A 22,100-nucleotide genomic window follows, 5' to 3' on the forward strand; every position below is an offset into this window, starting at 1 on the left:
GCCTGCTCCGCCTATCAACATGGCTGACACTTTCCTGTCCCGCCCCCATATCCTTTTGATTTCTTTAAGAGTCCCTTAGCCTGTTTGGCCACTCCCCACTTGTGAATCTAAACGGGGTCATCCAGTTATTCAACTGTGGAGACCGTCACAGCCGGGTCTGCCACTGTTCCACACTCGGCAGCCTCTCCACAGCTGGTAACTGGATGCCAATCGGACACAAGCCTGTTTGGCTATTGGAGCGCCATCCCTCCCTTTCTGTGGGTCGGTGCACCACAATATCGTGGGTTCAAATCCCGCTCTGGAGGTAAAATCCAGCCTGACGCTCACAGGGATGCAGTGTCGTAGTTTCTGTCTTTTGGATGAGAAATTAGGTCGACCTGCCCTCTTCTGAGCCGAACATAAAAGATCCCAGGACGTTATTTTGAAAAAGAGAAATGGAGTTCTCCCAGCATCCTGGCGTATATTGATCCCTCTACCAACATCACTAAAAATAATTATCTCTATGTTCATCGCATTACTGTTTGTGGAGTTCGCCATGAGCAAATCGGCTGCGACGCAGTCCACATTTCAGCACTAACGACTACAAAATGACTGGTTGGATGTAAAGTGCTTTGGGCAGCATGGTAGCACAGTGGTTAGCACAGTTGATTCACAGCGCCAGGGTCCCAGTTTCGATTCCCGGCTTGGGTCGCTGTCTGTGCGGAGTCTGCACGTTCTCCCCGTGTGAGCGTGGGTTTCCTCCGGGTGCTCCGGTTTCCTCCCACAAATCCAAAGATGTGCAGGTTAGGTGGATTGGCCATGATAAATTGCCCTCAGTGCCCATTAAGGTCAGGTGGGGTTACTTGGGTTGCGGGCATAGGGTGGAATTAATGGGCTTAGGTAGGGTGCTCTTTCCAAGGTGCAGACTCGATGGGCTGAATGACCTCCTTCTGCACTGTAAATTCTATGAGAGAGTTTGAGAGGTACTGTATAAAATGCCAGCACTTTTCTTCAAATTCTCCTTCCCTGGATTGATTTGACGTCAAATGGCACGTAACATTCGCCAGGCACTGACCATCTCCCGACAAGAGAGAATTAAACCATTGCCCCTTGACGTTCAATGGCTGAATCCCCCACTATCAACATCCTGGGGGTTACCATTGACCAGAAACTCAACTGGACTCAACTGTATAAATACTGTGGCTACGAGAGCAGATCAGTGGCTGGGAATTCTGCAGTGAGTAACCCACTTCCTGATCCCCCCACCCAAAGTCTGTCCACCATCTACAAGGCACATGTCAGGAGTGTAATGGAATACTCTCCACTTGCCTGGATGAGCGCAGCTCCAACAACACTCAAGAAGCTCGACACCATCCAGGACAAAGCAGCCCCGCTTGATTGCTCCCTCTTCCACCACCTTCAACATTCACTCCCTCCACCACCGACGCACACTGGCAGCCGTGTGTACCATCTGCAAGATGCCCTGCAGCAACTCACCAAGGCTCCTTAGACAGCACCTTCCAAACCCACGACCTCTACCATCTAGACAGGCAAGATCAGCAGATCCATGGGGGGACGACACCACCTGAAGGTTCGCCTCCAAGTCACTCACCACCCTGACTTGGAAATATATCGGCCGTTCCTTCGCAGTCGCTGGGTCAAAAATCCTGGAACGCCCTCCCAACCAGCACAGTGGGTGTACCTACACCGCATGGTTCAAGAAGGCACGGTGGGGGCGGGGGGGTGGGGGGGTGTCTTGATTTGAATACCGTGAATACACCCTTTCGTCAGGGTTTGGAGAATGATGAGAACGAACCCAACGAGGCTGTGGTCATTGACAAGGGGAGGCCCCAGCTAATGAAAACCTCTCTATAAAACTGTCTGAGGACTTTAGCCAGTGTGGAACACACAGGAAGTACTTGCAATAAACAGCAGGGAATTTTAACTTCAAGGGGACTGGTAGGTTCTTTTGGAATTTTCATCCTCTGCAGTCAGTCGAAAGCGGCGGGGGGGAGGTGGGGGTTGGGGGGGGGGTGGTGGGGGGGGGGGGATGAGTCAGCTGGTAAATGAGTGACAAATTGTGGGGACATTCTGTGTTTTTGTTTTCTGCATACTTCTTCCGACCTGTTGCTACATGCGAAGCTGATCCATTTCGGGAAACCCCACAGCAACAACAGCTTTGCATTTAAATAGCAGCCCTAACACAGTACAATACCCAAGATTGTGCTCCTGTGAGGTGCCTTGAGGCGCACTGTGATTTGAATGCCCCTGTAGGGAAGGAAATCTGCTGTCCTTACCCGGCCTGGCCTACATGTGACTCCAGAACCAGATGTGGTTGACTCTTAAATGCCCTCGGAAATGGCCGAGCGAGACACTCCGCTCAAGGGGCAAGTCAGAATGGGCAACAAATGATGCCTTGAAAGAATTTTTAATGAAACACCCTAAATAAGAGGCCTCTTATCCTGTACTATGCCCCCCCCCCCCCCCCACCGTGTTCTGCATTCCCAGCCAGGGGAAACAACCTCTCCATGCTTAACCCTGTTAAACCCTTCAGAGCCTTTGTAGGAAGATGAATAGTGGCACCAGTGGGCCGAATGGTCTGTTTCAAATTCTCTGTAATTGTAAACCCGTGAGAGTCTTGGGGATTGAGAAATTTTGGAGTTTTTTTTCTAGCTAGATCGGGCTGTCATAAAACCACGAGAGCATTTAACTGATGGGTATTTCCACTTCCAATCCTCAATTCAACCCATTGTTGGCTGCTTTTATTCCTTGCCAGCAGACGTGTGAGCGAAATGTGCCTGCGAGCATTCAGGCTGGGAGCTGCCTTTTGGGCCTCTGGAGACCTGTGCGCAGTAGGACCTCAGATTTATCACACGACACATTACTTCCCCTTTTCAGCGAGGGGACTGAAGGAGAGAGAACAAAATACAACCTTGTTTTTCAGTTCCCGTTCACACAATGGGGGATCAGGGAGCAAGGCTTTCGGTCTGAATCATACAGCTCAGAGGCAGCCTTTCGGCCCGGAGTGCCCATGCTGGCTCCTTTACAGGAACCACTCAATTTGTCCCCTGCAGCTGTTTACCTGGTAAGTTAGGACATGGATTAGAAGCGAGTGTCGTAGAGGGTTTTGAGGAATGAACCTCCAGTGTACGTAATGGGTGGAGAAGGAAGATTCAAGTGTCCGTTTGTTGCCTCTTTTTGTTCTTCGCAGTCAGGATTAGCTTTCCCTTCTCAATCTCGTCACTTTTCCTGTAAATTACAGCGGGAGGTCAGCATTCGATGAAGGTTTTCAACAACTTGTGCAAAAATTCCATTGCAAGACAAGGGTTAGCTGGCAGGACACCTCCAGACCAGAATTCCAACCTGCTGCTGGGCACGAGAGGGAAAGTGTTTGGTCGGGACAGTGGAAAGGGAGCTTTACTCTGTATCTAACCCCGTGCTGTACCTATCCTGGGAGTGTTTGATGGGGACAGTGTAGAGGGAGCTTTACTCTGTATCTAACACCGTGCTGTACCTGTCCTGGGAGTGTTTGATGGGGACAGTGTAGAGGGAGCTTTACTCTGTATCTAACCCCGTGCTGTACCTGCCCTGGGAGTGTTTGATGGGGACAGAGTAGAGGGAGCTTTACTCTGTACCTAACCCCGTGCTGTACCTACCCTGGGAGTGTTTAATGGGGACAGTGTAGAGGGAGCTTTACTCTGTATCTAACCCCGTGCTGTACCTATCCTGGGAATGTTTGATGGGGACAGTGTAGAGGGAGCTTTACTCTGTACCTAACTCCGTGTTGTAATTGTCCTTTATGCCTGGGTGTTTTGCCTGATTATTTGACCTGTTGTATTGAATGGGGCAGCATTGAAACATTATGTTATGGATGTTTTGCTGACCTGATCACTCTGCTCTCTCGTAGATGATGACTCCTTCCACAAAATCTTTCATTTCAACATCTCGTTCAATGCCTCCAGTCATCCATCTCTACATCGAGCTGAGTTCCGACTTTATCGAATGGCCAGGGATGATGCAGTGGTTATGGAGCAGCGGGTAGAACTCTATGAGGTAATGCAGAGGGATATTCGCATGCAGCGTACCGCCTCCAGGCAACGTCGCTCAGCTTTGTTTAATAGACCCTGAGCATGTGACGAAATCAGCACATCCTGGACTGCAATACAGGCAGTGAATCAATTATAGCAAATTGAATCATTCTCTTGTCTGTAAACAAGATGCAGGGCTGAGGTTTTCTCTGGTTGGAGTCGAGAACCATAGAACATAGAACATTACAGCGCAATACAGGCCCTTCAGCCCTCGATGTTGCGCCGACCTGTGAAACCACTCTAAAGCCCATTTACACTATTCCCTTATCGTCCATATGTCTAACCAATGACCATTTGAATACCCTTAGTGTTGGCGAGTCCACTACTGTTGCAGGCAGGGCATTCCACACCCTTACTACTCTCTGAGTAAAGAACCTACCTCTGACGTCTGTCTTATATCTATCGCCCCTCAATTTAAAGCTATGTCCCCTCGTGCTAGACATCACCATCCGAGGAAAAAGGCTCTCACTGTCCACCCTATCCAATCCTCTGATCATCTTGTATGCCTCAATTAAGTCACCTCTTAACCTTCTTCTCTCTAACGAAAACAGCCTCAAGTCCCTCAGCCTTTCCTCATAAGATCTTCCCTCCATACCAGGCAACATTCTGGTAAATCTCCTCTGCCCCTTTCCAATGCTTCCACATCCTTCCTATAATGCGGTGACCAGAATTGCACGCAATACTCTAAATGCGGCCGCACCAGAGTTTTGTACAGCTGCAACATGACCTCATGGCTCCGAAACTCAATCCCTCTACCAATAAAAGCTAACACACCGTACGCCTTCTTAACAACCCTCTCAACCTGAGTGGCAACTTTCAGGGATCTATGTACATGGACACCGAGATCTCTCTGCTCATCCACATTGCCAAGAATCTTACCATTAGCCCAGTACTCAGTCTTCCTGTTATTCCTTCCAAAATGAATCACCTCACACTTTTCTGCATTAAACTCCATTTGCCACCTTTCAGCCCAGCGCTGCAGATTATCTATGTCCCTCTGTAACTTGTAACATCCTTCCGCACTGTCCACAACTCCACCGACTTTAGTGTCATCTGCAAATTTACTGACCCATCCTTCTACGCCCTCCTCCAGGTCATTTATAAAAATGACAAACAGCAGTGGCCCCAAAACAGATCCTTGTGGTACACCACTAGTAACTGGACTCCAGTCTGAACACTTCCCATCAACCACCACCCTTTGTCTTCTTCCAGCTAGCCAATTTCTGATCCAAACTGCTAAATCTCCCTGAATCCCATGCTTCCGTATTTTCTGCAGTAGCCTACCGTGTGGAACCTTATCAAACGCTTTACTGAAAGCCATATACACCACATCAACTGCTTTACCCTCATCCACCTGTTTGGTCACCTTCTCAAAGAACTCAATAAGGTTTGTGAGGCACAGCCTACCCTTCACGAAACCGTGTTGACTATGTCTAATCAAATTATTCCTTTCCAGATGATTATACACCCTATCTCTTATAAACCTTTCCAAGATTTTGCCCACAACAGAAGTAAGGCTCACTGGTCTATAGTTACCGGGGTTGTCTCTACTCCCCTTCTTGAACAAGGGGGCAACATTTGCTATCCTCCAGTCTTCTGGCACTATTCCTGTAGACAAAGATGACTTAAAGATCAAAGCCAAAGGCTCAGCAATCTCCTCCCTAGCTTCCCAAAGAATCCCATGATAAATCCCATCCGGCCCAGGGGACTTATCTATTTTCACCCTTTCCAGAATTGTTAACACCTCCTCCTTATGAACCTCAAGCCCTTCTAGTCTAGTAGCCTGAATCTCAGTATTCTCCTCGACAACATTGTCTTTTTCCTGTGTGAATACTGACGAAAAATATTCACTTAGCACCTCTCCTATCTCCTCGGACTCCAAGCACAACTTCCCACTACTGTCCTTGACTGGCCCTACTCTTACCCTAGTCATTCTTTTATTCCTGACATATCTATAGAAAGCTTTAGGGTTATCCTTGATCCTACCTGCCAAAGACTTCTCATGTCCCCTCCTGGCTCTTCTTAGCTCTCTCTTTAGGTCCTTCCTAACTTGTAACTCTCGAGCGACCTTACTGAACCTTCATGTCTCATCTTTACATAAGCCTCCTTTTTCCTCTTGACAAGTGTTTTGACTGCCTTAGTAAACCACGGTTCCCTTGCTCGACCACTTCCTCCCTGCCTGACAGGCACATACTTATCAAGGACACGCAGTAGCTGTTCCTTGAACAAGCCCCACATTTCCATTGTGCCCATCCCCTGCAGTTTTCCTCTCTATCCGATGCATCCTAAGTCTTGCCTTATTGCATCATAATTGCCTTTCCCCCAGATATAACTCTTGCCCTGCGGTATATACCTATCCCCTTCCATCTCTAAAGTAAACGTAATCGAATTGTGGTCACTATCACCAAAGTGCTCACCTACCTCCAAATCTAACACCTGTCCTGGTTCATTACCCAGTACCAAATCCAATACAGCCTCGCCTCTCGTTGGCCTATCTACATACTGTGTCAGGAAACCCTCCTGCACACATTGGACAAAAATGGACCCATCTAAAGTACTCGAACTATAGCGTTTCCAGTCAATATTTGGAAAGTTAAAGTCCCCCATAACAACTACCCTGTTGCTTTCGCTCCTATCCAGAATCATCTTTGCAATCCTTTCCTCTACATCTCTGGAACTTTACAGAGGCCTATAGAAAACCCCTAACAGGGTGACCTCTCCTTTCCTGTTTCTAACCTCAGCCCATACTACCTCAATTGACGAATCCTCATCAAACGTCCTTTCTGCCACCGTAATACTGTCCTTGACTAACAATGCCACCCCGCCCCCTCTTTTACCACCTTCCCTGAGCTTACTGAAATATCTAAACCCCGGCACCTGCAACAACCATTCCTGTCCCTGCTCTATTCATGTCTCTGAAATGGCCACAACATCGAAGTCCCAGGTACCAACCCATGCCGCAAGTTCACCCACCTTATTCCGGATGCTCCTGGCATTGAAGAAGACACACTTTAAACCACCTTCCTGCCTGCTGGTACACTCCTGCAACTTTAAAACCTTACTCATGACCTCACTACTCTCAACCTCCTGTATACTGGAGCTACAATTCAGGTTCCCAAGCCCCTGCTGAACTAGTTTAAACCCTCCCGAAGAGCATTAGCAAATTTCCCCCCCCCAGGATATTGGTACCCCTCTGGTCCAGGTGTAGACCATCCCGTTTGTAGAGGTCCCACCGAGGTCCCACTGAGTCCCAGTTATCCAGAAATCTGAAACCCTCCCTCCTGCACCATCCCTGTAGCCACGCGTTCAACTCCTCTCTTTCCCTATTCCCCATCTCGCTATCACGTGGCACGGGTAACAACCCAGAGATAATAACTCTGTTTGTCCTAGATCTAAGTTTCCACCCTAGCTCCCTGAATTCCTGCCTTACATCCCTATCCCTTTTCCTACCTATGTCGTTGGTATCTATGTGGACCACGACTTGGGGCTGCTCCCCCTCCCCCTTAAGGATCCCGAAAACACGATCCGAGACATCACGCACCCTGGCACCTGTGAGGCAACACACCAACCTCTCGTTCCCACAGAATCTCCTATCTATCCCCCTAACTATGGAGTCTCCAATGACTAATGCTCTACTCTCCCTCTCCCCCTTCCCAGGGACAGACTCTGTGCCAGAGACCTGCACCCCATGGCTTACCCCTGGTATGTCCCCCCCCCCAACAGTATCCAAAGTGGTATACTTGTTACTAAGGGGAACGACCTCAGGGGATCCCTGTATTGACTGCTTCCTCCCAGCCCCTCTCACTGTCACCCATCTATCTTTATTCTTCGGAGTAACTACATCCCTGAAGCTTCTATCTATGACCACCTCTGCCTCCCGAATGATCCGAAGTTCATCCAGCTCCAGCTCCAGTTCCCTAACGCGGTTTCTGAGGAGCTGGAGATGGGTGCACTTCCCACAGATGAAATCAGCAGGGACACTGACGGCATCCCTCACCTCAAACATTCTGCCGGAGGAACATTGCACTACCTTCCCTGCCATCACCTCTAGATAAAAAAAGAAAAAGAAAGATAGAGCATACCTGTTATTCACTCCCCTTCTCAGCCAGCACTCACTCAGCAACCTCTGTGCCCTGCACGATAACACCTGAGGGAATATAAAAGAAAAACTACTTACCAGTCACCAGCTAATCCCTTATCTGCAGGCGTGGTGTCACAGTTCAACTTCTTCCTGACCTCGAGCCTTCCTCTTGATCTTTACAGCGGTTGTTTTTTTTTTGGTTAGAGGAGGGGGTCGGGAGGGAAACACTGAAGAAGTGTTTCGGGTTTAAGTGTCACTTGCCAACAGCTCCTCCACAAACTACCTTCAAATTAGGGTGACCACGACGGAGGTATGCAAATTTCCCTTGCAACACCAATCAGCAGCTCCGCTCTACTGCCCTCTGCTGGACGCTTGTCTTCACTCGAACAGCTCGGGTCTTTAGCTCAGGTACACCTTCAAGTTAGGGTGACCACGACGGAGGTCTGCAAATTCCCCTTGCAACACCAATCAGCAGCTCCGCTCTACTGCCCTCTGCTGGATGGTCAGTGGACATGGTCTCAGGATATGGAACCATTAAGGGCTGAGATGAGGAACCAGTTTTTAAAAAATTTAGAGTACCCAATTCTTCTTTTTTCCAATTAAGGGGCAATTTAGCGTGGGCAATCCACCTACCCTGCACATCTTTGGGTTGTGGGGGCGAAACCCACGCAGACACGGGGAGAATGTGCAAACTCCACACGGACAGTGACCCAGGGCCAGGATCGAACCCAGGTCCTTGGCGCCGTGAGGCAGCAGTGCTAACCACTGTGCCAGCGTGCCGCCTCACAGTTTCTTCATTCAAGGGGTATTGAACCTGTCACCGAATGTATTCAAGAAAGAGATGGATAATTTTTTTAGATTCTAACAGCATCAAGGGGTACGGGAAGAAAGCGGGAATATGGCTTTGACATCAGGGATCAGCCCATGATCGGAGCAGGCTCGAAGGGCCGAATGGCCTGCTCGTGGTCCTAGTTTCTAGCCACTGTACAGGAGCTAACATGGAGGTATTATGGATCATACAGTACAGTGAATTGTTCCCTGTGTATTGTACAGTGTTGTACAGTAGCACAGTTAGCACTGTGGCTTCACAGCGCCAGGGTCCCAGGTTCGATTCCCGGCTTGGGTCACTGTCTGTGTGGAGTTTGCACGTTCTCCCCGTGTCTGCGTGGGTTTCCTCCGGGTGCTCCGGTTTCCTCCCACAGTCCAAAGATGTGCTGTTAGGTGAATTGGCCATGATCAACGGCCGGAGTTATGGGGGCAGGGGAGTGGGCCTCGGTAGAGTGCTCTTTCGGAGGGTCATTGCCGACTCGATCGGCCGAACAACCTCCCCCTGCACTGTCGGGATTCTGTGGATTCTATTCTATATAGGAATGCTGACAGGGAAATGTGCACACACACGTGGGAATGAAATTTCCACTGCCTCTGGCTACTGTTGCGCAAAACATCACTCAGGCTCCAACAAGAGGGTTATAGTCTGAGTCACAGTTTGTCTTGTTTACCTCCTCCTGATGTAAGCCTGCCACCCTCATTCCTGCTCTTTGTGTTGAGGCATTCCTGAGGGATGTGCTGAATCCCCAACAAAGTCTGGCACACGACAGGCCTCTTATTTGCCCTGGAGGCCACCTGGTGTTTTAGCAGGAGCCACCGCTGCAGTCAGAATCATACAGTACAGAAGGAGGCCATTTGGCCCATCGAGTCTGCACCGGCCCTCTGAAAGCGCACCCCAGCCCCAGGCCCACTCCCCGAAACCCTGGTACCCCCACCTAAGCTTTTAGACACCAAGGGGCAATTTAGCACGGCCAGTCCACCTAACCTGCGCATGTTTGGACTGTGGGAGGAAACCGGAGCACCCGGAGGAAACCCACGCAGACACGGGGAGACGGTGCAGACTCCGCACGGACAGTCACCCAAAGTCGGAATTGAACCCGGGGCCCCCGGAGCCGTGCGGCAGCGGTGCTAACCGCTGAGCCACTGGGTCACCATTCCCTGTTGCTGCCAAAGTTTGGCGATCTCGAGGCTCTTGTCCGATCTGCCTTTGACGCTGCCGCATGCTGCCCAACATCGGTGACTGAGACACGGGGAGGCCGATAGCAGATTGACTAGTCGGGTATTTACAGACATTTGAACGAGCATGTTTCTTCCCGAGCATGTCTCAGCGGCTTCCAAAGCTGGCGGAGTTGAACGGTCGTGGTATTCGATGCCTTGGTTGACGTATTTTGTTACCTGTGCAGTTCAATCCCGCCCAGTCTGCACCAATTCTGGCTGCTTGATCAGAATTGCGGAGGTGAGCAATGAGGCCGACTTGTGAATTGTTGCATCGATATTCAAACGGAAGGAAACTGAAACAACGGCGGGAGCAGGGCCAGGCTCTCCGAATCTCTGAACTTTCACACACCAGCCCATCCTGGGGAGCGTGGGCGGCATGTGACCTTTTGACCCCTGAGACCCGAGTTCAAATGCATTGCAGCTCGCTGGATGGCTGAGGTTTGGCTGGTTCCTATTGGAGAACAGACGCTGAGGAAGCCCGATGGAGATTCTTCAAAAAGATGATTGCGCACTGCAAGCTCCCACAACCAGCAACCTGATAATGGTCAGATGATCTGTTCTTTTGATGTTGGACGAGGCCAGGGCCGCCCCGCCCCCCCCCAAGGGAACTCCCCTAGTTGCTTTTGAAATAATGCCATGGGATGTTGGTTGTCCGCCTGAGAGGGCAGACGACGCATCGGTTTAACAGCGTCCGAAAGGTGGCACCTCTGACCGTGCGGCACTCCTGCAGTTCAGCACTAGGCCTGTCAGACAAGATTTCCTGCTCGAGTCTCTGGGCTGGGACCCAGACTCAGGACCTTCCGACTCGTATTTTGAATGTTGGCCATCGAGCCGCAGCTGATGGGAGGTTTGAGGGTTACGGTGAGAAGGCGGGACAGAACGGCCATCAGAGGGGATGAGGCCCCCTGCACCAGTCCTTGTATGTGCTGGTGAAAAGTCGCCATAGTCCAAAATGACCATAGGCTGCTTCCTCCTTTTGAGGGGGGTAGGGGGTGGGGCGGGGGGGGGGGGGGGGGGGGGCGGGGGGGGGGAGAGCTGACTGGTGGTGATGTAACCTGAGGGTCACCACACCTCAGGCGAGGTTGAGAAGCCGGGGCCTTCAGGAGTAACCTCAGCCGGTACGGGAATTAAACCCACACTGTTGGCGTCGCTCTGCATCACAATCCAGTCGCCCAGCCAACTGAGCTAGAGCCCACATCACCACAGCAACGTCCGGTGCCCATTGTGGATAGGCCTCAGGACCCAATATTTATTCAGGAGGATTCTCACGACAAATTACAAAGGAAAATAAGGTTTGGAGGCCGACGCCCAGTTTAGCAAAACTGACCCTAGCACAGATCCACCACTTGCGTCTCCCACACACACAAAATGGCTGCCGGACGCAAGCTCTGTTCTCAGCCATCTCCAGTCTCACAGAGCGGAGAGGCTGCAGGCCCAGGCTGCATGTAAAACCTACACTGCATTTCTTGTTTAGATGTTTTAGAAGTTACTGTTGAAAGAGACAGGACATTGCAGATAATAATTTGTTGCTTAAAAACTGTCACGATATGCAGATAATGATATACAGACAGGCAGCTAATGAACACAGAGAACAGAACATGACCAACGAGCAGGCAGGACACTCAGGGGTGGCATCTCACTCTAAAAGGCACGAGGCACTCACACTCCGCCTCTTTCCACAGAGTGAGTCAGGGTGTATGTACAGTATCACACCTCCATCACGTGGCTAAGAGCTAGTCTGGTTCAGTCAGACAGAGTAACCACACTGAGGTTAGCAGAGAGTCGAACTCATAGAGAACTGTGCTAACTGTGCTCCTGGTTTAATAAATCAGATTGAACTAACTTCAAGGTCTGGAGTATCCTTTGGTTAAAGCTGCATCCAGTTGCAGCCTGTGTTATCCCAGAGTACATAACACGACAAAAACATATTTCCCAATCACCTCTCTGCCGACTAACCTATGTGCACTATTTAGTGCCATGTGAGCTTCTGAAAACAGTTTCAGCTGCTGTGAAGATTGTAGGATATGGAGGCGAGTAAATCAGGCAGGCCCCAATCTGCTTTCCAGGGTGGAGATGCCTCAGCTATAACGTCTCCCCCATCACCCCCTCCAGTTGAATAGCTTTGACCGCGTCTGTGAAGAGTAAGAGAGTGGTCAGGATCTTGAATTGTCCCTCATTGCAAACCTGTGACCTTAGAGAAGGAGAGAAGACGAGCGGCAGGGACAGAAGAGATTTCGAACATAACATAGAACATACAGTGCAGAAGGAGGCCATTCGGCCCATCGAGTCTGCACCGACCCACTTAAGCCCTCACTTCGACCCTATCCCCCTAACCCAATGAAGCCTCCTAACCTTTTTTAGACACTAAGGGCAATTTATCACGGCCAATCCACCTAACCTGCACGTCTTTGGACTGTGGAAGGAAACCGGAGCACCCGGAGGAAACCCACGCACACACGGGGAGAACGTGCAGACTCCGCACAGACAGTGACCCAAGCCGGCAATCGAACCTGGGACCCTGGTGCTGTGAAGCCACAGTGCCAGCCACTTGTGCTACTGTGCTGCCCCTGTGCTACCGTGCTGCTAACGTGCGGGCTAATCAGTGGCTGGACTACTTTAACAGTCACTGCAACATCTGAGTGCTTAAATCTTACATTTCTTTAGCACTTGCGTGTCTTCAGGACGTTCCAACACACTTTACAGCTAATTAAAAACTTCCTCGAGTGTGGCTGCTGTTACCATTTCAAGAACATGGCCGCCAACTTACGCACAGCAAGACTCTGTAAGCAGCAATGCCAGCCAAGGGGATAAATATCGGGCAGGACATCGGGGAGTGCCGTCCTGCTCGCCTTCAAATCGCACACCCGCCTGAGTGGGCGGCTGGACCCTCGGTTTGACATCTCACCCCAAAGGACGGCCCCCCCACCCCCGACTTTGAGGCACTCCCTCGGTCTTGGCTTAGGTTCCGGTGCTGGAGTCTTGGGAATGGAAAGACGCTGAGTCAGGAAAGCCAGATGGAACCCATGGAGCCCATGGAACCCAAGATTAGAGGGAGGGGAGCAAGAGGGTCACATGCTCATTAGTGGCCCAGCAAGGAAGGTTACCATGGTTTTATTGGGTACACACAGCAGGCCGAGGAGTATTATTACTCCTTAGACTTAAAGTAGGGTCGGTCTGGGACTGCTATTTTTTATTTTAAGTTTTCAATTTGTATACTGTGGCAAACACTAATATTACAGCCATAAATTGACTTCAATGGCAGGTCCAACTGCATCAATAAAATATTAGTTCTGACAGAAGATCGAAAGTACATTTTCAATCGAGCAACCTAACCTTCTGTTTGTAACTGAGGAAACGCTGAACTACGCAGCAGGCCAGTCAATAGTTTGTTAACATTTAGGGTGTCAACATTTATCAGAATTGAGCACAAAAAGATCATTAAGCAGGAAAAGGTGAAGTACGGGGGGGAGTGTGTTGGGGAGGAAGTAGGCTGTATAGAAAGACGCTGCTATTCTTGGTCAGAATGGAGGGGATGTTCTTGCCAATCATCTCTGCAGAACGCACTGCTCGAAGTGACTGCGATTGATTGCACCCAAGCTGTTGATGTTGCTATCCTCCACCCACTGCATTCTGTTGGAGAGGTAACCCTGCTTTTAACGGGAGGTGCAGTTTCAGACACGAGTCCCGTTTGCGGTAGTCCACACCGACTCCTTATAAATAGATTCTTTGGATCGCTTCCCAGGACACACAGCCAGCAGCCTAGTTATTCAATGCACTCCAGCAAACAGTCCACAGAGTCTATTTAGAAGGAGCCTCGATGAACTACAGCAATCAGAACCCATAATGCAGACTACCGCAACTAAGTCCCTTCCAAATATGGAATTGGGTGACTCTTTGGCGAGGCAGGGTGTGGCCTGGGGATAATAATAATAATCTTTATTATTGTCACAAGTAGGCTTACGTTAACACTGCAATGAAGTTACTGTGAAAATCCCCTAGTCGCCACGTTCGGGGACACAGAGGGAGAATTCAGAATGTCCAATTCATCTAACAAGCACGTCTTTCGGGACTTGTGGGAGGAAACCGGAGCGCCCTGAGGAAACCCACGCAGACACGGGGAGAACGTGCAGACTCCGCACAGACAGTGACCCAAGCCGGGAATCGAACCTGGCGCTGTGAAGCAGCAGTGCTCACCACTGTGAAACTTAGAGGAAAGCCAGTCAGCTTTTCAAGTCTATTCTGCCATTCGATTAGATCATGACTGATATCTATCATAACTCCACCCCACTCACCTTAGGCTTGTGACTCTTAAATATCCTTGCCTAACAAAGAATGCAAGTCATTAGAGTCATTACGGCACAAATGGAAGCCACATAGCATGGACTCACTCGATGGGCTGAATGGCCTCCTTCTGTGCCGCAATGACTCTAAGTCCAGGAATCATTGAGTTGAAAGCCCAGAATATAATATGCAAAGCAGCATGACATTGAAGGTCTTTCTAAATCTGCTGGCAGCAGGAGTACTAAAATGTGAAGTAGTGAAACCACCAAGGGAGCCACAATGACAAGAACCCTTCATTCAGCCATCGCAACTGCTTATAACGTAATAACCCTTAACCAGTTCCAAATGCATCGGGCATTTCACGGTCTGTGCAACGTCAAGGGAAGCTGCTGCACATTTAGCCTTGTTCCCGTAAGTGATTTGGAGAGGCCCACTCAGCCCTGCCCCGCGTGGATGTGGAGCCTCCTTTGTAAGGCCCCCCCTGTGTCTGGTGATGGCGTAACCCGTCAGCATTAATTAGACACAGGGGGCTTGGGCGTCAGATGTTCCACTGTGGAATGGAACCTTTAAGCACTCCCATTAAATACAACATATACTCGGAGGAAATTAAAGGGAACAGAACAGGAAGGCTTGCACTTTGTACATGTTTTAGTGATGTGCGTTGAGGGATTATTGACTGGAATGTCTACTGCTCCCAACTAAGAGCTCCATGGCATCTTTAATCATCTCAGACAGCGGACTTTGTTTAACATCTCCTTTAAAAGCCAGCACCCCCGACAGTGTTGCTCACTCTCTGTGCAGTCTAGATTTTGTTGTGTTCTGCTTCTTCATGTAGCATAAGCTGCTTCCTTGGTGTATACTCTGACAAAGGAAGGTTCAGATTGGAGATAGGTTTAACACATTTATTGAACAGTTAACAATTCTCCTACTGGAGTTCGACTCTCCTGCTGATCTTGCTATAGTAACTCAATCTAACTAACCAGTCTGCTCTAATCCATGCGGTGGGTGTGATGCTTCCTGATCTGTCCCTGTCTCTCTGAGTATCGCCTATGGAAAGAGGAAGAGCATGTGTGCCCTGTCCTTTTATATGGGTAGCCCCCTTGTGGTCGTGTCACCTCTGTGTGTGTCTTGACGGCCCATTGGTCGTGTCCTATCTTACTGACCTCTTGGTTGAATGTCTGTGTGTCATGATGTCTCTGGTGCTCCCTCTAGTGTTTATTTAGTCGTAGTGTATCTGCATTAACCCCTTGTGTATTTACAGTGATGCATATCACCGCAGATTTTACCTTCAAAGAGAAAAGAAAAAGGGATGACAGTCCGGGGGAACTTTTCACCTGGAGCCGCGGACTAAGTTTCCAGGGAAGGGATTGGCGGGATTCCCAGGCCTTCCTCGGATGGGAGGATTCTCTGTTCCCGCCTGTGGGTTTCCCAGCAGCGTGGGGTGGCTTCAATGGGAATTCCCATTCCAGCGAACGGCGCGGCAAATTCTCTGTCCTCGCTGGCAGCGGGAGTGGGGCGGACTCGCAATGGAGAATCCCGCCGCGTGTGTGTTGTGAGAGGGAGAGGGGGGTCGCAGTCTGATGGGAATCCAATGAGGGAAGGGGTTGAGGGACCAAAGGAGTTTGCCAGTCCCCAGCTGTGGGCACAGTGGGCAGCACAACCTTCTCTCCGTCAGAGGGCCAGTGGGCCGAGTACCACTCCCAAATCGTGAGCCTATAATCCAGGTAAATGCTCAAGTGCAGTTAAAAAGAAAGATTTATAACAGCTCCTTTCACAACCGGCAGACGTCACTTAGCAGCCACTGGAGCACTTTATGACTGGTTGTCAATGTTGCAATCTAGGAAACCCGGCAGCCAATCTGCGCACAGCAAGATCCCGCACACAGCAGCGAGATAATAGGCGGGATTCTCCATAGCCCGACGCCAAAACCGGGATTGGTGGAGAATGGCTCCCGACGCGGAATCGCGGCAGGCGCCAGTTAGACGCCGGGTCGTGATGCACCGCCCCCTCCAAATCGGTGTCACCGAGACGCGCGCTGCGCGCAGTCGCGATCCCGTTGGAATGTCATTAGCGGGCCCATCCGCGGCGCTCCGCCTCCAATGGGTTGAGTTCCGCACGGCGTGGGCCACCTTTGATCTCAGCGGCCGTGAGCCTGGCGTGGCGCCTGTGGAGGGAGAGAGCGGGCGTGCGGACAGTGCCCAGCACCGCCACACTCCGCCGACAGCCATGCCGCTGGTTGGTGGGCGTCTGCCAGGGCTGGGGGAAATGGTGGGGGGGTGGGCTGTGGGGTCGGGACGGTCCAGCACGGCCGGCGCCATCTTTTCCGGCACGATCGATGCGTGTGTGGGGGGGATTGGGCGTACGCGCGGACGCACAGTGTCAGCCCTGCGCATGTGCAGCACGGGACCAGGCGATTCTCCGACCACTTTTGCGCGTTCCGTGGGTGTTTCGCGGCGCCGGTGCTAGCCCCTCACCGGTAGCAGAATCGGTGAGGGTTTTACGCCAATTTTCCCGCCGTGAAACACCTGGGATCCTCCATTGGCGTCAACACTTAGCCTCAGGAACGGGAGAATCCAGCCCCATGTTTTTTTTGTGACGTTGATTTGAGGGATAAATATTGGCCGGGGACACTGGGCAGAACAGCTCCTCCACTCCTCTTCAACATCTTACACCCAGCCGCGCAGGCCTCCATCGGAAACGGCACCCAAGGCAGTGCAGCACTCCATAAGTACTGCACTGTGAAGCTTGGTTTCTGTTTTTTGTTGTGCTTAAGCTCTGGGGTGGGTCTCGAACCTGGAAAGTTGTGACTCGGGGGCGAGCCACGGCTCGAAAGCTGATGATCTGAGGGCGTGCTGCATCCCGGAGCTGTGCCGTATAAAAATAGGGACCCGGAATACTGTGAACTGTTTTGGTCCCCTTACATGTGGAAAGATATACCGGCATTGGAGGCAGTCCAGAGAAGGTTCACTCGGTCGATCCCGGGTCGGGAGGGATTTTCTGATGAGGAGGGGTTGAGTAGGTTGGACCTGTCCTCATTGGAGTTTAGACGAATGAGAGGCGACCTTATTGAGACATATCGGATTCTCAGGGGGGTTGACAGGGTGGATGCTGAGAGGTTGTTTCCCCTTGTGGGAGAGTCTAGGACCAGAGGGCAGAATCTCAGAGTGAGGGGGTCGCCCATTTCAGACCGAGATGAGGAGGAATTTCTTCTCTCAGACGGGAGTGAATCTGTGGAATTCTTTGCCGCAGAGAGCTGTAGAGGCTGGGTCGCTAAGTGTGTTCACGGCTGAGACAGATTTTTAATCAGTGAGGGAATTGAGGGTTATGGGGATAAGGCGGGAAAGTGGAGTTGAGGATCATATCCGATCAGCCATGATCTTATTGAATGGCAGAGCAGACTCGATGGGCCGAATGGCCTGCTCCTGCTCCTCCGTCGTATAGGTGTCTTTCAGCTGAAGGGAGAGACTGGGGCTGGAGCTCGGCTGGAGAGAATAGATCCCACAATCAAAGAAGAGCAAAGGGAGTCCTGACCAATGTTAGCATCCGGTCGCTATCACAGTGATGCTTGTGGGAGCTTCCTGTGCGCAACTTGACAGCTGAGAGTACAAACGTACATCATTGGCTGTAAAGACTCTTGGACATGGAAATGCCATTGGAAATGCGAGGCCATTCTTTGCCTAGGTGATGTCGATCTACGAGGAAAGCACCGGCAGGCACAGCCAGAGCTCCCGATACTAGGACGTGGAATTATTTTAAAAAGACCTTGAGTTGTTCAAAGAGATCGGAATCCAAGATCTCCCTGTGGGATTGGAGCAGCTCATGCAAGCATTGAGATTGGAACAGTTTGAGAAACCACAGCGGCTTTCTTCATTTTATATCTGTTTCCCGAGCCAATGGGCTTGTGGCCAACAGCAACCCAGAATCTCCCAATTAGATTAGTCACTTCATATCGTAGAATCCCTACAGTGCAGAAGGAGGCCATTCTGCCCATCGGGTCTGCACCGACCCTCCGAAAGAGCATCCTATCCAGGCCCACTCCCCCGCCCCATTCCCTGTAACCTACACATCTTTAATAATAATAATAATCTTTATTAGTGTCACAAGTAGGCTTACATTCACACTGCAGTGAAGTTACTGTGAAAATCCCCTCGTCGCCACATTCCGGCGCCTGTTCGGGTACACGGAGGGAGAATTCAGAATGTCCAATTCGCATGACAGCACGTCTTTTGGGACTTGTGGGAGGAAGTGCCCGGAGGAATCCCGCCCAGACACGGGGAGAACGTGCAGACTCCGCACAGACAGTGACCCAAGCCGGGAATCGAACCCGGGTCCCCGGTGCTGTGAAGCAACAGTGCTAACCACTGTGCTACCGTGTCGCCCATTCCAATTGTGCAAAATGCAATCGGCCCAGTTACCAATTTCTATGCTTCAACTGATACCTTCATATAATCAGAAATATAAAACTTATAATTTCTTTCTCCCTCATGTATAGAATTCCAGGTACAATACTATACTATAAAATTCTAACAGGACGGGGTGGATGCAGGAAGGATGTTCCCGATGGTGGGGGGTGTCCAGAACCAGGGGTCACAGTCTGAGAATACGGGGTAGACCATTTAGGACAGATTTATGAGAGATGAGGGACAGCACCGTAGCGCAGTGGTTAGCACTGTTGCTTCACAGCTCCAGGGTCCCCGTTCGATTCCCGGCTTGGGCCACTGCCTGCGCGGAGTCTGCACGCTCTCCCCGTGTGTGCGTGGGTTTCTTCCGGGTGCTCCGGTTTCCTCCCACAGTCCAAAGATGTGGGGGTTAGATGGATTGGCCACGCTAAATTGCCCCTTAGTGTGCAAAAAGGTTAGGTGGGGTTACTGGGTTACGGAGATAGGGTGGAGGCGCGGGCTTAGTAGGGTGCTCTTTCCAAGAGTCGGTGTAGACTCGATGGGCCGATTGGCCTCCTTCTGCACTGTAAATTATATATTCCCGTAACAGCCTCCCCGAACAGGCGCCGGAATGTGGCGACTAGGGGCTTTTCACAGTAACTTCATTGAAGCCTACTTGTGACAATAAGCGATTTTCATTTCATTTCATATGTGTATATAAATTCCTTCACTCAGAGAGTGGTCGGAATTCTCTGCCACGGAAAGTAATTGAGGCCAAAACATTGCATGTTTTCAAGAAGCAATTAGATACAGCACTTGGGGCGAAGGGAATCAAAGGATATGGGGTGGGAAAGCGGGATTAGCCTATTGAGTTGAATGATCAACCATGATCATAATGAATGGCGGAGCGGGCTCGAAGGGCCGAATGGCCTCCTCCTGCTCCTATTTTCTGTGTTTCTGTGTACTTAGCTTCCCTTAAACGACACCTCCGACATTCAATAACAATAATAAAAGCAGCAAATGTTGGATAAACTCAGCAGGCCAGGCAGCATCTGTGGAGAGAGAAACAGGGTTAACGTTTCGGATCGAAATGATCCTTCTACAGAACTGAAGCAAGGTAGAAATTATTCACCTCAGCTACTCCTTCTGGTCGCAAGTTCCACATCCTAACCACTCCCTGGGTACCGATGTTTTCTTGAATTTATTATTTTGTATGCACGCACATTTTCCACGTCTGGCCCTATTGAACGCCTTCCTAAATTTAAAGACCTCTCTCTTTCCAATGGGGAACGACATCCAGCCTCTTCAAAAGCCTTACTTTCCTTTATCCTTTCACGGGACGTGGGCCTCGCTGGGCCGGGCCAGCATTTGCTGCCCACCCCGAGTTGCCCTTGAGTCGAGTAGCTTGCTGGGCCATTTCAGAGGGGGAAGTTAAGAACTAACCACATTGCTGTGGGTCTGGAGTCATACGTAAGCCACACCGGATAAGGAAGGCAGATTTCCCTTCCTTAATCATGGAATTTACAGTGCAGGAGGAGACCATTCGGCCCATCGAGCCTGCACCGGCCCTTGGAAAGAGCACCCTACTTAAGCCCACGCCTCCATCCTAACCCCGTAACCCAGTAGCCCAACCTAACCTTTTTTTGGACATAAAGAGCAATTTAGCATGGCCAATCCACCTAACCTGCACATCTTTGGGCTGTGGGAGGAAACCGGAGCACCCGGAGGAAACCCACGCAGACACGGGGAGAACGTGCAGACTCCGCACAGTCAGTGACCCAAGCCAGGAATCAAACCTGGGACCCTGGAGCTGTGAAGCAACAGTGCTAAGGGGCATTCGTGAACCAGGTGGGCTTTCACAGTATGACTGAGACTAGGTTTCACTCCCTGAAATTAACCAAATGTTTAAATTCCACCAGCTGCTGCTGCGGGATTTGAACCTGTGCCCCCAGGGCCTGGGATTCTGGGTTACTAGTCCTGTGACATGACCAGTCTGCCACTGGTCGAAGTTGGCTTTCTTTGGATTAGGCTAACTGGCGATGAGGGGAAGTTGGTGAAGCGGAGGTGGAGCTGCAGACAGTATTATTCATTGCGCACCTGTACTGTTTGCCCCAGGTCAGTTCGAAAAGCAACATATACCTGGACAATCGCCTGCTGAAGACTAAGGAGAGCGACGAGTGGATCTCATTTGATGTGACGGAGACAGTGAAAGAATGGCTGCGGAATGGAGGTAAGAGGAAGACAAGTTAAATCCAACTTCCACCTGAAGAGAAAAGATAGACTTGTAATTATATCATGCCTTTTATGACCACACCAAGTCCCGAAATACTTCAAGGCCAATGGAGACATTTTTAATGAAGATTAGTCATTTCATATCATTTGGGATGTGTGGTAGCCAATTTGTGTGTAGATTAACTACTAAACAGCCCAGACTCCAAAATGGTTAGGTCCCAGACATATGCTATAGGTAGAAGAGCCTTTCTTCTCATTGCTGCCCAGTGCCTGCCCTTTCCTGAAATATTCTGACTTTTTTGTAAAGCGTATTTTTGTAACTGGGTTTTACTCCAGAGAAGTTCATTGGCCGTGGAGATGGAGATCCAGGTTGAAGTAAGGTTGGAGAGTTTCAGATCAGCTCCTGGTGCCCCACAGCCAAAGATCACCTACAATGAACCACAAAATGTCAATAAACTAACACCTCATCTAGATTACACGGATAGACCAGAGACGCTTCAGTTCGGTGTCAGGTGTTCCTCTCAGATTAGGGAATCAGCATAGATTATTGGAAGATCTAACCCCCGTGCTGTACCTGTCCTGGGAGTGTTTGATGGGGACAGTGTAGAGGGAGCTTTACTCTGTATCTAACCCCGTGCTGTACCTGTCCTGGGGTGTTTGATGGGGACAGTGTAGAGGGAGCTTTACTCTGTATCTAACCCCGTGCTGTACCTGTCCTGGGAGTGTTTGATGGGGACAGTGTAGAGGGAGTTTTACTTTGTATCTAACCCTGTGCTGTACCTGTCCTGGGAGTGTTTGATGGGGACTGTGTACAGGGAGCTTTACTCTGTATCTAACCCCGTGCTGTACCTGTCCTGGGAGTGTTTGATGGGGACTGTGTACAGGGAGCTTTACTCTGTATCTAACTCCGTGCTGTACCTGTCCTGGGAGTGTTTCATGGGGACAGTGTAGAGGGAGCTTTACTCTGTATCTAACCCCGTGCTGTACCAGCCCTGGGAGTGTTTGATGGGGACT

At 50.4% G+C, this 22,100-nt stretch overlaps 1 protein-coding gene and 1 long non-coding RNA gene across 2 annotated transcripts in view; one reads left to right on the forward strand and one right to left on the reverse strand.

Moving 5' to 3' along the window:
* LOC140402417 (uncharacterized) overlaps positions 1 to 4,268 on the reverse strand; it is a 54,143-nt gene extending 49,875 nt beyond the window's left edge. Inside the window, exons 1-2 of the long non-coding RNA XR_011938135.1 lie at positions 3,864 to 4,268; positions 3,062 to 3,228 (exon numbers count right to left, since the gene is read on the reverse strand). This is a non-coding gene — a long non-coding RNA (uncharacterized lncRNA). The remainder of the gene's footprint in view (positions 1 to 3,061; positions 3,229 to 3,863) is intronic.
* Positions 1 to 22,100, forward strand: part of LOC140402415 (transforming growth factor beta-1 proprotein-like) — an 89,584-nt gene that overhangs the window by 50,298 nt on the left and 17,186 nt on the right. Inside the window, exons 2-3 of the mRNA XM_072490181.1 lie at positions 3,887 to 4,032; positions 20,970 to 21,084. Of these exons, the coding sequence (XP_072346282.1) occupies positions 3,887 to 4,032; positions 20,970 to 21,084 (261 nt within the window). The remainder of the gene's footprint in view (positions 1 to 3,886; positions 4,033 to 20,969; positions 21,085 to 22,100) is intronic.

This window comes from Scyliorhinus torazame, chromosome 25 (assembly GCF_047496885.1).
Source record: "Scyliorhinus torazame isolate Kashiwa2021f chromosome 25, sScyTor2.1, whole genome shotgun sequence".
Lineage (NCBI taxonomy): Eukaryota > Metazoa > Chordata > Chondrichthyes > Carcharhiniformes > Scyliorhinidae > Scyliorhinus > Scyliorhinus torazame.